This window comes from Rhincodon typus, chromosome 7 (assembly GCF_021869965.1).
Source record: "Rhincodon typus isolate 14 chromosome 7, sRhiTyp1.1, whole genome shotgun sequence".
Classification (NCBI taxonomy): Eukaryota; Metazoa; Chordata; class Chondrichthyes; order Orectolobiformes; family Rhincodontidae; genus Rhincodon; species Rhincodon typus.
Window position 1 is genome coordinate 6,272,771 of NC_063338.1, and position 15,607 is coordinate 6,288,377.

Below are 15,607 nucleotides of genomic sequence, written 5' to 3' on the forward strand. Positions count from 1 at the left end.
AATGCCTCGATATTTCAAAAGTCCATCCAACCTCCAAAACTCTCTTTGGTAGAGAATTCGAGACGTTCGCTACCTTCTAAGAAATACCTTTGCATTTCAGTTTTAAGTGAATATCTCCTTATTTTGCTAACCATGTCCCCTTCTTGAAATTCCTCCACCAATGGAAACATCCTCTCACCATTTGCCCTGTAAAACCCCTTCAAAATTTTGTATGTTTCAATAAGATTATATCCCTCATTCTTCTAAACGCTAATAAAAAAAGGCTGAACCTTTAGAAATTCTTGATAAGCAAAACCTTTTGTCCCAGGAGTCAGCATAATGAATCTCTTTTAAACTGCCTCTAATGACAGTATATCCTTCCTTTAATATGGGGATCCAGATTATGCACAGTACTCCAGATGCAGCTTCACCAATACAATATACAATTGTAACAGGACTTCCCTATTTTTAAACTCCAAACCCCTAGCAATAAAGGTCAAAATTCCATTTGCCTTCTTAATTACTTGCTACACCTGCATGCTGATTTTTTTTCTGTGTGTTTCATGCACAGTAACATCTATATCCCTCTGTGCTGCACCTTTCTTGTGTCTCTCTTCTGCCTGACTTTTGATATTTCCTACCAATTACCTCATTTTTTTTCCTGTATTAAACCCCATGTGCCAAATTTTTGCCTACTCATTCAATCTATCTACATCCCTTTGTGAATACCTTTTCTCCTCATCCCAACATGACCTCCCAACTATTTCTGAACCATCTGCAAATTTAGATGCATTTCACTTTGGACCCTCCTTCAAGTCACTTATATAGATGATAAAGAATTGAAGCCCAGGACTGATCATTGTAGCATTACAGTAGTTACATCCTTCCAACTCAAAAAAGGCTCATTGATCTTGGCTCTCTTCTGTGTTAACAAACCCTCAATCCATTTGAATGCATTGCACCCAATACAGTGAACTCCTATCTTGTGCAACAACCTTTCATGTGGTACTTTATCAAATGCCTTCTGGAAATCTAAACACACTACATCTGCCGGTTGTCCTTTATCAACTCAACTTGTTGTTTCCTCAAAGAGCCTTATCAAATTTCTCAAACGTGATTTCCCTTTCTTAAAACCATGTTAACAATGCAACAAGCATTTCTAAATATCCTGCTATTTCTTTCTTAATAATGAACAGCGGGATTTTTCCAATGACAGATGTTTGGCAAACCGGCCTATAGTTTCCTACTTTTTGTCTCCATCCCTTCATGAACAGGGTCATCAATCTCCTGGAACCCTCTCAGAATCCAGAAAGTTTTAGAATATTTAAACCAATGTTTCCACTAACTCCGCAGCCCTTCCTTTAAAGTAATTGGATACAGGACATCACATTCTGACAAAAACAGGAATTTCTGGTGAAACTCAGCAGGTCTAGCAACATATGTGGGAAGAAAGCACAGTTAACGTTTTGAGTCCAGTGACCCTTCATCAAAACAAGTCTTGACAATTTGTTTGCTTTCTGCCTCATTAACTTATCAAATACTTTGTCCCTCTTGTTAGAGACTGTTACAAGATCTTTCCTTCCATTAGCACTTTGCTTATCTATTATCTTTGGGATGTTTATAATGTCCTCTACCATGAAGACAGATGCAAAATATTGATTTAAATTATCTGCTACTTCCCTATTCCCTTTTAGGAATGCCTCAATCATATCATCGAAGGGTCCCTCACTCATTTTAGTTACACTTTTCCTTTTTTATATCTATTGAAGCTCTTCTTATTTGTTTTAATATTTCTTGCCAAGTTACTTTCATTGTCCCAACTTGCCTGGATGGATGCAGCTCCAACATCACTCTAGAAGCTTGACACCATCCAGGACAAAACACCCTGCTTCATTGGCATCATCCATAAATAATCATTGCCTCTACCACCAATGCTCAGTAGCAGCAGTGTGTATGACCTACAACGTGCACTGCAGAAATTAACCAAAAACTAGTAGACAGCACCCTCCATTTCCACTTCTATCTAGAAGGACAAAGGCAGCAGATACATGGGAACAACATTTCCTACAAGTTCCCCTCCAAGCCACTCACAGTTAGAAATATATCACTGTTCCTTCACTGTCGCTGAGTCAAAATCATGGAATTCCCTCGCTAAGGGCACTGTGGGTCAGCCTACAGCACGAGGACTGCAGCTGTTCAAGAAGGCAGCTCATTACCACCTTCTCTAGGGCAACTGGGAATGGGCAATAAACACAGGCCCAGCCAGTGACACTCACATCCCACAAATGAATTTAGAAAAAAACCATATTTGTCCTTTTTATTCACCTTCTGCTAGTTCCTAAAAAATTCCCAACTCTCTGGTCTATCAGAAGTCTTCGCTGCTTTGTACAGTTTTTAACTGGATACTCTCCTTGACCACCTTCACTAACCATGGATTGTTTATCCTTCTCATTGAGCCCTTCTCTTTGACAGAATAATTTTTTTGCTGAGCAGTATGAATTATGTGTTCAAAAATCTGCTAACTACAGACTTTTCAGTTAGTCTGTTTCTTCCAGGTCACTTTGGAGAAACCTTTCTTCATATCTGTGTAATCATCATTAGTTAAGTTGAGGACATTGGTTTGAGACCCAAGATGCTCTCTCACAAACTGAATTAGAAATTCTACCATATTGTGATCATTACCCATGAGAGGATCCTTAGCTATGAGTTCTGTTATTGATCCTATCTTCTTCTGGGTAGGTTGTGCAACATACTGCTATAAGAAGCAATCCCTGATGCTATCTACAAATTAATTTTCCCTGTTACCCTTACCCATCTGATTTGTCCCATCAACACAAAGATTAAAATCACCAATGACAATTGTGGTGTCCTTTTTATATACCCCCACTATTTCTCGGTTTATACGTTGACCTACAGTGAGCCAACTCCTTAAATGATTCCCACCATGACATCTTTTCCCTTGCTATTCTTACTTCCACCCAAGGTGATTCCACATCATAATCTATTGGTCATATATCACTACTCACACTGATACCTTCCTTTATTAGCAAAGCTACCCCATCCCCTTTTCCTTTTAGCCTATTCTCCTGGAACATCAAATTCTCTTGAATACTATTGGTCTGGTCATCCTGCAAATAAATCTGTTTAGCGGTTATAAAATCACATTAATTTGATTCTGTTTGTCCTGTCAACTCATCTATCTTGTTAGAAATGCTGCATACATTCAGGTAAAGAGCCTTGAGCCTGGAATCAACATTTATTCTGGCTGTAATTTCTGCTGCATTCTTCTGCTTATACTTTCTGCCCCTCTGTCACACTTTGATTATTGTTTGCCTCTTCAAGTAGATCCTCCTTCCTACTCTCACCTATGTCATTAGTATCTACATGGATCACAACAACTGGTTCCTTTCTCTCCTGCTCCAAATTCATCTCCAGCCCAGAACAGATGTCCTGAATCTTGGCACCAGGTGGACAACACAGGTTTTGGGTCTCTCAGTTTTTACAGCAAAGAATGGTATCTGTACCCCTAATGATGTTACCCCCTATTACAGCTACATTTCTCTTTTCTCTCCTACTTGAATGGTACCCAGTAGTATAGTGCTTTAGTCAGTTCACTAATCCTCCCTGCAGTCTCTGCCTTTGTCTACTTTGGGATCAAGAACCTTGTAATGACTGGACAAGGGCACTGGCTGAGGCTTTTCCAAAGTTAAATTTTGGCTGCTAATATCTGCCTCACTCGCAGTCATACCCTCCTGTCCTTCACCATGGATTAAATTTGGTGCAATTAATCTAAGGTGTGTGACAGCCTCCTGAAACAGTGCCCCGGTAACTCTACCCCTCCCTGAATGCCCACAGCTCAGAGTCCAGTTCATTGCTTTCCAATAACATGGAAGGGCTCTATGCCACTGGTTTTCATCTCTGCCCACTGCTGCCCTTCTCACACAGATCTACTCTCCCAGTCTGCTTCACATTCCTCCCAGTCAAATCATAATAGATATGGAGAAGCTCTGGTGGTGGAATCCAGAACAACGGAGCACAATCAGAATGAAACTAGGAAGGAATTTTCACATAAAAAAATCTCCCTACCAAAAAGCTGAGGATGCTAGGGTAATTTGTAATTTTCCAAAGTTGGGTCACCAAATTATTATCAGATAACAGTAGCATGGAATGTGGAGATAAGACAGAGAGCAGTCTTCACATTTAATTTTGGAACAGCCTTAGAGCTGCTGTATGGCCTACTCCTGTTCACATGTAACATGCAGAAGCTACCATGGCACACTTTTATGGATTGCATTACGAGAAACCACCAGACCTGTCCAACCATCAGGATCATTGCATTACCATTGCACTACCATAGTAGTCTCCAGTGGTCTGGTCAATGAGAGCTGTCATTGAGCCATTGATTTGATTGTCATGCATTTTGGCTACTGAACTGGACTTCCAGAAAGGAGTCATGAATTGAGTATGCAATGTAACCTTTGCTGCCAAACAGCCTGTCTCTCAATTGCTATTCAGGGTTAAAGATTAGAGGATTGGCACACATGAAAATGAAAGCAGGCACAGACCTGCATGATTGGTTTTTGTTCATTACCAACCAGATGTGCATCAACAATTGCAATTCATAAAAGTGCTGGATTCATTTGAAGATGTCTACGGAATGCATTGGTTGCAATCCAATGAACTTGGGCCTGGACTATTGGGAATCCTGCAAACTGAACAAAATCCCACAAGTAGTTTACTGGCAAAAACGATGAGAATGTTTATCTGCTGAGAAGCACAACTTTGATTTCCTAGGTGAGTAAGGACAGAAAGCACGGCGCTTTCTATTAGTCCTCCCAACAACTGGAACTCCATTGGTACGTTCCTGTGGTTGTTCCTCTGGCCAGAAAATAATTCTCTAGAAAAAAAATCCATCTAAGAAATTGTTTTGCTTAAAGCCATTTAAATGCAAAATATTGAATAGGAATTTATGACTTTGAAGTTGTCTAAGTAACCAAACTACAATGTAGAAGCAAAATGCCTCCTCAACCGAGAATAGCTAAGATACTTATATCTTCTAACCTCATCCTCCCCATGATTTGTGAGTAAGTTGAGGAATTTAGTGATTGAAAACCAAAATGGCACTCTGATCTCACAACTGGCTGTTCAAAAATCGTATCGAGGGAACTGCGCGTCAAGCATTTCTTTTGCTGTCATTCTGATACTGCTTCCTTCACGCCAACAAGATGGTGTTCAGCAGGTGAAAATCGCCCCCTAAGTTTCAAAAAGTAATTAATAAATAGAAAACTCAGCAGGTAGGAATTACTTGTAACAACATTGATATTCTGAAGGAGGATTGAATAATTAATCCATTGCTGGATCAGTTAAAGTGCATCACTACTAATCCTGTTGTATATTAATTAAAGCAGACCTTTGAGTTAATCCTTTCTTAATTACCTTGCTCAATGTGGTAGTTGTTTGGTAATAAATACACGCACACAACAGTTTTAACTATACCATTATTTAACTCACATGCCTGATTGAGATTTTCTGTAGAGTGTGTATTTTCTTTACAAAAACAAACACTCAGAATCTAGGTGACAGAATTTCAAACCCAGCATTCCATCAATTTGACTGCTTTTAAAAGTAAAAGCATGGTCAGTTAAGTCAACATATTCTGACCACACCATAGGGCTGCTCTCTCATTACAGAAAGAGAACTGATGGTGACTTAACCTGACAGCCACTGTACCTCAGGCAAGGGGAGATGTTGAGAAGGAAATTCCTTCATGGTAACCTCAGCCAGTGCGGGCATTGAACCCACACAAGCAACTGCCTCCTTAACTACAGATAGCCTCAGATCCTTGAACTGTGACATGCAGGACTGTAGTCAAGATGTTGCACTTTAATGTGGACAACACTGAAACTAAGCACAATGTGAAAGACCCTGTCCTTTCCTGCACAAGTCATTCCACCCTTACATCCACCTTGAGAACATGGAATCAGTGATGATTCCACACATTTCTAGGGGAAAGGCTCATTCTCATTACAAGCTCTTAGAGGGACTGCACTGCCTTTCAAGGCTGGAAGGTGTACAATAGGCAGTTCACATGTCCACTCTGCCTCATAGAGTTTTGAGTTTCCAAGGTATGTTGCCTCTCACGCATTCAATGCTGTCCTACAGGATGCTCAATCATATCAGGGTAAGTTAGCAGTCTGCAGACACTCTGAAATATTGTACGGTTACTGAAGATGAAAGGGTCAAAAGGAAATTCCTCCAGATTCCTCGTGACCTGCAGGATTCCTGAGAGAGAAAAGAGTGTAACTCTCCGATATGATCTCCTGATGGAAGCCTGTCGAGCCCCTACTATTAGTGTCATGTGATGTAAATGTACTGTCTTACAAACTAATGTGTTCTCTGAAGGTCAGCAGGACCTGAAATGTGTAAATACGTTAAAATCACCCAAAAACATCAAGCATCTAATCAGGTGGATAATGAGATATTTATTATTCAGCAACACATAAGGTGAAGAACAGTAAAAATAACAAGGTCCACTTATCCTTTGCACAAAGCAGGGACTGCTTGCCATATCACCATTAGCATATTTAATAATTAAACAAAGTCCTAGTTCCACTTATTCATCCTGGAAGTGGGTTTCAACAAGGTTATCTCTGGCCTCTTGGGTTCAATGATGCATTGCTCTGTTGTGCTTTCTTGGATAAAAACCGAAAGAACTGCAGATGCTGTAAATCAGGAACAAAAACAGAAGTTGCTGGAGAAGCTCAGCAGGTCTGGCAGCATCTGTGAAGAAAAAAATCAGAGTTAACGTTTCTGGGTGGGTGAACCTTCTTAAGCACAGTTCTGAGGAAAGGTCACCGGACCCGAAACATCTTGTTATCTCAGTTCCTTGAAAATGTCTTTTCCTCATAAGATATTACCCTGTCTGTTGATACTTTAAATGTTGAAATAGCAAACAGAGGAATGTCATACGCATACGTTGAGTGCTAATCTGCTAATATTCACAACAACAATGTTTAGGCTGTTTTTTCTATTAAGTTTAATCCTCACTTGGCTCATGCTAACTGCTACTGGCAGCTTTTATCAAAGTGGCCACTCTTAATTTTGTGAATATTCTTAGTATTGATGGAGGTCTCAGAGCACAGTCCTATCTCCTCCCTACCTGACATATTCACATACACACATTGCAGGAGATATCACTGGAAACTAATCAAGGAAGACACCGCTGCTAATTTTTTTGCTCTTCCAAAGCCTGAGGCCAAGTCAAGTACACCCATCACAGAGGATCAAAGGAAATTAACTGGGACAGTGACTGTAATGGATTGCCAATCCACAATGACAGTTCTAGATTCTAGAAGCAAGTAGATTCTATACCCTGACAAGTCTGTCAAGTGCAACCAATAGAAACTAAACTTCAAATAAAAGCAAAATACTGGAAATCTGAAATAAAAACAAAGTGCTAGAAATTCACACCTAAATCTGACAGTTTCATCTTGTTGAGAGTTACCAAGATGAGGTGATCTGGTGCCACTTTGCAGAATCTTTGATGACCTAATTAAACTGACCATGAGTTGAGATCTCAAGATTCATCCCATCAGTGCTCTCTGAGTATTGGGTTTGCAACAATGCAATGCTTTTGCAACTACACTGCAATGCCCTGATCAAGTGCAACCATCTGTTTTTATGTGAGTTTGACATTAGCCCCACAGCTCCTAAAGAATACAAATGGGAAAAATACCATGAATGTAATTGACTGAAAGGGTTAACAATCTAAATTTACAGCCCCCACTAATCATCTCTGACTGACTGTGTTCCTCATCTGGCAAGTCCATGATCCCTGCAGTGAAGAAACCATTGTCACTATATCATTTCATTGATAACTAACTATCTGGGAAGCCCAAACTACAGAAACAGTAAACAGTTTCACTGAACTCAATGTTTAGAACAAAGGATCTACCAAGGTAGGTGAGCCACTATCTGGAATAGTTCACTATTGACATCCCAGCAGGGATTTTACCTAGTCTTTGAAACTACATTGTATTGGGTGGAATTCAGAGCACTGTGGTTTGTAGTTTGCAATCTGAGGTGTCATTTAGATTTGGCATAGTTACAAGATCCATTAGCACTTGACTGAAAGCTCCAGAGGCTGCTTTATTTAAAGACACGAAAGGTAAGCCAAGTATCAGCTTAACCATGGAAACAAAACAAACTGCTGGCTGCTTACTTCTGTGCTGTTAGTGCTGTATTTTTTTTAATAGAGATTTGTTTTTGTGCTGCAGCTGAAACAAATGAAAGGAAGGCAACTAGTTCTACCTCTACTAGCTCTGAGTGACTATCAAAACATCTGTCCTGAATCGGCCCAGGTATGTCACATAAATGCCTTGTGCATGTAGTTTTACATTACGTAACACGTGAAATGTAATTAGTATTTACTAATTCCCACAATTCATACCATCCACATGAAGAGTTTGGCCAACGAAACTTCTCTTGAGCCTGGATGGTACTACTTTATGACTATAAGTGCTCAGAAATCTCGGAGAGTGTGCGAACTGACACTTTCTGTGATAGTAGGAACTGCAGATACTGGAGAATCTGAGATAACAAGGTGTGGAGCTGGATGAACACAGCAGGCCAAGCAGCATCAGAGGAGCAGGAAGGCTGACGTTTCAGGCCTAGACCCTTCTTCAGAAAACTTCAGACACTTTCTGTGGTTTATTTTCGCATTTTGCTTCACTATTTAACATTATCTCATGATGGCGCACATTGCAAATTTCCATTCATATTTATTCTATGTTTACTGTTTTTAAGTCAACAGTATAACTATTAACACAAAATCCTGTTCCCAGACTCATTAGGGGTGAAAATAAAAACAGAAAGTGCTGAAGAAACTCGACAGGTCTGGCAGCATCTGTAGAAAGAGTGTTGACATTTCAAGTCTAAACTGACTTTTGTCTTTGGTGAAATTAACAAGGAAGTTGACCTGTACCAGGAATGTGAAAAGGGTTCGTACTGAATCAACAATCAGTCTTTCATCACGCCTCATCTTATTTCCACTGAATTTCACAGAATGATTGTTCAAGATATTTTTTAAGACTTGTTTCCTCTTCTCATTGTCATTTTCCAGTCAGTGTAAAATAATTTTTTAGTTGGTGTAAAATAACAAGTGGCACAGTGAAAAGTCAGCTGCCACTTCACGATAAGCTTACTTCACATTACTATACTTTTACAAAAACCTAAAATCAGGTTAAACAGCCCCTGACGAGACATTGTCACAAAAACACAATCAAATTGTTAACAGAAACTTATAAAACGTGAACAAAAACTTACAAAATGGAAAGATCATTGTCTGCAGTGATGATGCACCTCAGCTCCTGCAGTGCCCAGTTGTTTATAAAGGCCTCTAGCGTACCAGTCAACATTGCATGTTTCCCCCCAATGGATACTTGAGTTTGGACATAACCATGAAAGAAGGGCAGGCAGTCAAGCACAATGACCCTTCCACAATCGGCTGACTGAGCCTGTTAATGTCCACTTTGACCAGGCCTAGGAGCCGGCCCACAAGAAGGCCCTCCAATCCCCCACCCCTCCCTGAGGGACCTGCCAATAAATCAGGAGCGTAGGGCTTAAGGATGACCAAAATTTAAGAGCAGCCCCACAGTCCTGGCTTATACCCCATATGACTTAGTAATTAGTTCCTATCGTGGAATCTTGAGACTAGCTTTGTGAAAATGTACAATGTTTTATGTGGCCCAGGCCAATAGATTTCGTATTGTACATTTTAAGTATTCCAGTTGGTTTTCCTCCTACGGCCTCTCTAAACAGGAGTACAGATTACAGAATCAGCTACAGATTGTTAAATGGCTTATCTATGGTATGAACTGCAGCTGTTCAGGCACAGGTCCAAACAGTAAGCAGGATCTTGTAAAATTGAATACTTACCAGGACAATGGGTCTGGCTTCTTTTGTTTATTTACAGGCGATGGTGAAACATTACCAAGGCTAACACATTAGCTTCTTAACTACATTTGTCCCAGACTTTTATTTTAACTTGTCTGCATAAGAGTATGCTTTGAGGGATTCTTCCATTTATCTTCTGAGCCATTTATTATTCACAACAAGTTGCGGCACTGTATTTCTGTTGTCCTTGTGATCAAAATTTTATGTGAATCAAGGAAGTCCCACAGCTTCTGAGAGCTTCAAGCAAGTCAGTGAGCTGGCAGCTCAACAGCCTTGGCAGGATCACATGAAAGGTGGCTGCTGCGGAGGCTGCAAGGTGACAAAGAATCTGCCCTCATGTTAGTGAAGATTGAAAACCAGCTAAGTGTTTTTGTTTGGGCTGAGACCAGGCAGAGAGGCCTCAGCATTCAGATGTATGAATCCCCCAGGCATCAGTATCAGAACTGTAGAGGCAGACATTCCATGGGCCACAGATTGTGCAATAAGAAAGGCCTCCCCTTGGAACTATTATGGTTTATCTGTTGGTTCCCCCCACCGTCACGGTTCGGGGGGGCACAAGTGGCCATTAACTAGCTAATTAATTAGGTTAATTCTGGCAGTTTCTCTCTGGCTCTATCTCTTTATTTTCCTTCTCTCCTCCATTTTATCTTTCCTGTTTCAGTGGCCAATGAAGTTCAATGCCAAGAGGTATGAGGTTGTGGCAAGTCAGTAGGAAACAAAGGGTACTATTCTAAAGGGTGTGCAGCTACAGACAGACCTGGATGTATTTGTGCAAAAGTCATTAAAGGCATCAGGACAGGTAGGGACAGCTGGGAAGTGTGCAGTACTCTAGGTTTCATTAATAAGGGCAGCAAGTACAGGAGGAGGGGGCTGTGACAAAATTATATAGGACACTGCTGAGACCTGAGTATTGTGTGCAGTCCTGAGCAACACACTTATAAAAAGGATATAAATCCAGAGAATGCAAAAGAGATTTACAAGAATTTCTCCAGAGATGAGAAACTTCGTTTATGAGGATAGATTACAGAAATTGGGACTGTTTTCCTGAGAGAGAAGAAGTTCAGAGGTGAATTGATAGAAGTTTTCAAAATCATGAGGAATCTGGACAGACAAGTAGAGAGAAACTGTTGCCGCTTGTAAAAGGATTGAGAATGAGAGGACGCAGTTTTAAAATGTTTTGCAAAAGAAGCAAAGGTGAGTGAGGAAAAGATTTCACACAGATAAAGGGGTCGGTTAGCTTAGTTGGCTGGTTTTTAATGCAGGTAGACACCAACAGTATGGGTTCGATTCCCACACTAACTGAGATTACCATGAAGGACTGTCCTTCTCAACCTTTCCTTTTGCTTGAGGTATGATGACCCTCAGGTTAAACTACCATTAGTTATCTCTCTCTATTGAAAGAGCCACCCTGTAGTCTGGTAGGACTATGGTCACTTTACCTTTTGGTTAGGTATAGAATACACTGCCTTGAAATGTGGTGGAGGCAGGTTCAACTGAGGCATTTAACAGGACATTATATAATTATTGAAATATGATGATAACAAATAAGTAAGGTATTAATTGGAGGAAAAATCTTGTACCAGTCTTATCACAAGCAACGGGGGTTTGGCAAACTAGTGGGATGAAAGACAAGTCACCAGAATCTGATGGTTGACATCCAAATATTTTAAATGAAGTGGCTACAGGAATAATGGAGGCATTGAACTAAATATTCCAGAATTTACTGATTTCCAGGAGGATTCCAGTGGATTGAAAGAAGCAAACGTGATACCCAGTTCAAGAGGGGATCATGATAAAAAGCAGGAAACTATAGACCAATTTGCCTAGCATCTGTCTTCAGGAAAATACTAGAGCCCATTATTAGGAATCAATAGCTGGACAGTTAGAAAAGCTTAACCCAACCAAACAGAGTCAACATGGTTTTATAAAAGGAAAATCGTGTTTTACAAATTTCTTAGCGTTTTTTGAGGATGTGACAAGCAGAGTTAATAAGAGGGGAGCTGGTAGATGTAGTGTATTTGATTTTCAGAAGACAGTGCCACAGAAAAGTAATAGTACAAAATAGGAGTTGATGGTATTGGGGTAATGTACTAGCATGAATTGAAGACTTGTTATCATTCAGAAGATATAAATCAGGCTTAATTGGCCTTTTTGTGGTTGGAAACATGTAACTTGTGGAGTGCCACACCGATTAGTCCTGGGGCCTCAATTATTTATTATCTATATTAATGACTTGAAGGAGGGAATAGAGCGTATTGTATCTAAATTTGCTGATGCTACAAAAATAGGTGGGCGGGCAAGTTGTGATGAGGATGTAAGGAATCTGGAAGGGGATATAGATAGATTGAATGAATGGACAAAAACTGGGCTTCAACTGAAGTTACAGTTCAGACGCAGGATGCAACTGGAAACACCGCCACTGGTCAAAGTGATGTCTACCTGAGAACTGATAAAAGAGGTGGTCAACTGCCTTGAATTTTCAACAGACAAATGAAATAGTTTGAAACGTAGATACGTAGAAACATAAAACTTCAGAACAGGAGGAGGCCATTTGACCCTGATTCACCATTCAATATGATCGTGGCTGATCATCTAACTCAGTAATGGGTTCCAAATTTTGTCCCATACCCTTTGATCCCTTTAGGCCTAAGACATATACCTTAACCCTTCTTGAAAGCATTCAATGCTTTGGCCTCAACTGCTTTCTGTGGCAGAGAATTCCACAGGCTCACCACTCTCTGGGTAAAGAAATTTCTCCTCATCTCAGTCCTAAATGGCGTACCCCATATGTTTAGACTGTGATCCCTGGTTCTAGACTGCCTGGTGAACAGAAACATTCTTCCTGCATTTACCCTGTCTAGTCCTGTTAGAATTTTAAAGGGCTCTGTGAGATTCCCCTTCACTCTTTCAAATTCCAGTGAATATAGTCCTAACCAATCTAATCTCCTTTCATTTGTTAGCCCTGCCATCCCAGGAATCAGACTGGTTACTGTTTGGTCATTGTAAACCTAAAGTTCAGCTTCGAATCGAATTATACAGAACAAGACTGACTGCTTATCTGAACTAACTTGCTTTGTTTTTTCTATCAAGTTTTAAATAAAACTACATTTGGCACTTCCTAGATTCATGTGGAGAGATTTCTAGCAGATTTTTAGCATCCCATTTCATTACTTATAAAAATTAAATGACAATTTATTCCTTGATCCTTGTACAGTCTAACTCCAGCCAGATGTGAAGAACAGTGTAGAAAGTTTGGGACCATGAGGATTACTAAATGCAATTTTGAAAATTAGGGTCTGGATTTTTTTCTTTATGTCAATGGGAAAAATGGTTTTAGGAGCAGGAATGTGGGATGAAGACTTTTTTTTGTATCTGCCTGATTTCCTGGCTTCACTTGCTCAAGTACCAAGTTTGTGTGTTTATGCCCTTTTTATCGTAAGATGGGGAGACCAAGCGTTCTCAATCTTAGAGCACCATATAAAAATCATCAAATGTGTAATAGCAGCAAGACACAGACAACCCTTCCAAGCAACATTTTATTACTGTTGCACGCACTTTCATGAAGAAATACTAATAACAAAAATGGAAGTGTAAATATTTTAAAAGCTACACGTATTCATGAACATTTACTGATGTACGCATTTATATACCTTTAAGTTTTCTTTAAATTCAAAATCTATATATACCACAGTTTATAAATCCAAATTAATTGTTCTATTTTTCAAGTGTTCAATATGTTAACATGTTTTCTTAAATTAAGTTCACAATACTGTTATTATAATAGCAATATCCCTTAAGTCAGATGACATTTATCAGGGCTAAATAATACTGGAGGTAGAGAAGATTTGTGAGTCTCCAGTCTGAATAAAAGTCTGAATATCAAGCTAATATGTTGTCAGGTAGTACAAAGGAGCTCAGTCAGTAGCGCTTTCTCACTTGACATTTGTCATATATAAAAGCAATAACAGACCAAATGCTTTTTCAGTCATCCCAGACCACATGGTGCTGGGATCTGAATTAAGAAGGTATCAGTGATATCCTGCTGAACCATGCCTCCTCGTGTAGTCTAAAAGTAATCTAAACAGTGCAGAAAGGAGTCATTCAGCCCATCATATCTGCACCAACTCTCTGAAGTGTGTACCCAGCCCCCTAACCCTGTAACCCTGCATTTACCATGGCTAATCCACTTAGCCTACGTGTTACTGGACATATGGACAATTTAGCACGGCCAGTCCACCTAACCTGCATATCTTTGAACTGTGGAAAGAAACCAGAGCACCCATATGGAAACCCACACAGACATGGGGAGAATATGCAAACTCCACACAGTCACTCGAGGCTGGAATCAAATCCACGTTTCTCATGCTGTGATGCAGCAATGCTAACCAGTGAGCCACCAAATATTCATCTGTTTACACTTTTATGGTTTCCAGTCCTCATTTATCAAAAGCGTCCTGAATCTTATTATTATGCTTGTACAAAATTGACACTTTCTTCAACAGTGCCATAATGTTTCACTACGTGAAGGACTTGCATGCTAAATGATCAATCACAATGAAGATGGAGAAAACTCTATAAATTTGGGATCACTTTTCAAGAGTTCAATAAAGCCTACATTTTCTCGCCACAGCAGAAACTCCATTCTTTGCAATAATGACACATTTCGTCACTGGTACATCGGCATCCTGCGATGCTTTGTCAGGTGTGACCTTTATGTCAATATCATGAATGGTGTCTCTTCAAGGTATGAATTGAAACATTTCTTGCTCAACAGTTACATTGGTGGAAATAAACCAAGCAGTTGTGTGTTACTTCCATTTAAGTAGCTTCATCAAGCACTAAGCTGAATGTTAGGAATTATTCAGATCTTTATGCAACTTGCTTGCAACCTCATCACTAATTTTGGAAATAGGTCTCTCTAAAGTATGGTGCAAAATTGGAAAATTTGCTATTTGTTGCTGAAGTTTTTGTGTTTTTGGGTTCTAAAATTGCAACAACTTCAGCAATATACTTCCTTACAAATTCTCGATCTGTGATCTATGATCATTTTATGATCTATGAGTATGAAGCCTTAGCAGGAACAATCTTGCATGACAGCAAAACGGGCTTCAGTTATTCAGTCAGCCTACTTACAGAAAGTTGAAAGCAGAGTCCACCGACCATTTAGACAAGACTTTAACATGGTTAGCTTGTTTTTTGCAATTATAATGGGATCTCCATCAGCAAGTGCCAACACTGACAGAGGACACTGAGCAAGAGAGCTGAGCAGTTCTCTGTGCTCCCCACCAGTAGGTGTTGACAGTCAAGGAGGGTGGCTGGAGCAGTCAAATGGACTCTGGCAGGTAAAAAAGGAGGTCTTTGGTGAAGAGAGGGCTGAGAGAAAGGGGGAGGAGTCATACAAATGAATTCCTCAGGTCAATCTCACTCATACAGTCATTTCATGTACATAACATAAATAGTTCCTTATATCTTTAATTTCCTTTCTTGTTTGTAATGAACCAGATGCCAGTGGAAGAAAGAAATCCTGCTTCTGCTCTTTGAGTCATCTCTGTGTTAAAATCTCATAAAACACTAACTTGGGAAAATAGTCCCAAGGGCAGCTCACCATCACCTGCTGAAGAAACTAAGGTTGTGCCAGGCAGAATTCCCATGTCCCATGAGTAGATTAAAAAAA

The 15,607-nt window shown here is 39.9% G+C and overlaps 1 protein-coding gene across 1 annotated transcript in view; it reads left to right on the plus strand.

Moving 5' to 3' along the window:
* The window catches only part of LOC109919897, a 253,629-nt gene that overhangs the window by 214,306 nt on the left and 23,716 nt on the right, over positions 1–15,607 (plus strand). The window contains exon 7 of the mRNA XM_048598683.1: positions 8,256–8,339. Within this exon, the coding sequence (XP_048454640.1) occupies positions 8,256–8,339 (84 nt within the window). The remainder of the gene's footprint in view (positions 1–8,255; positions 8,340–15,607) is intronic.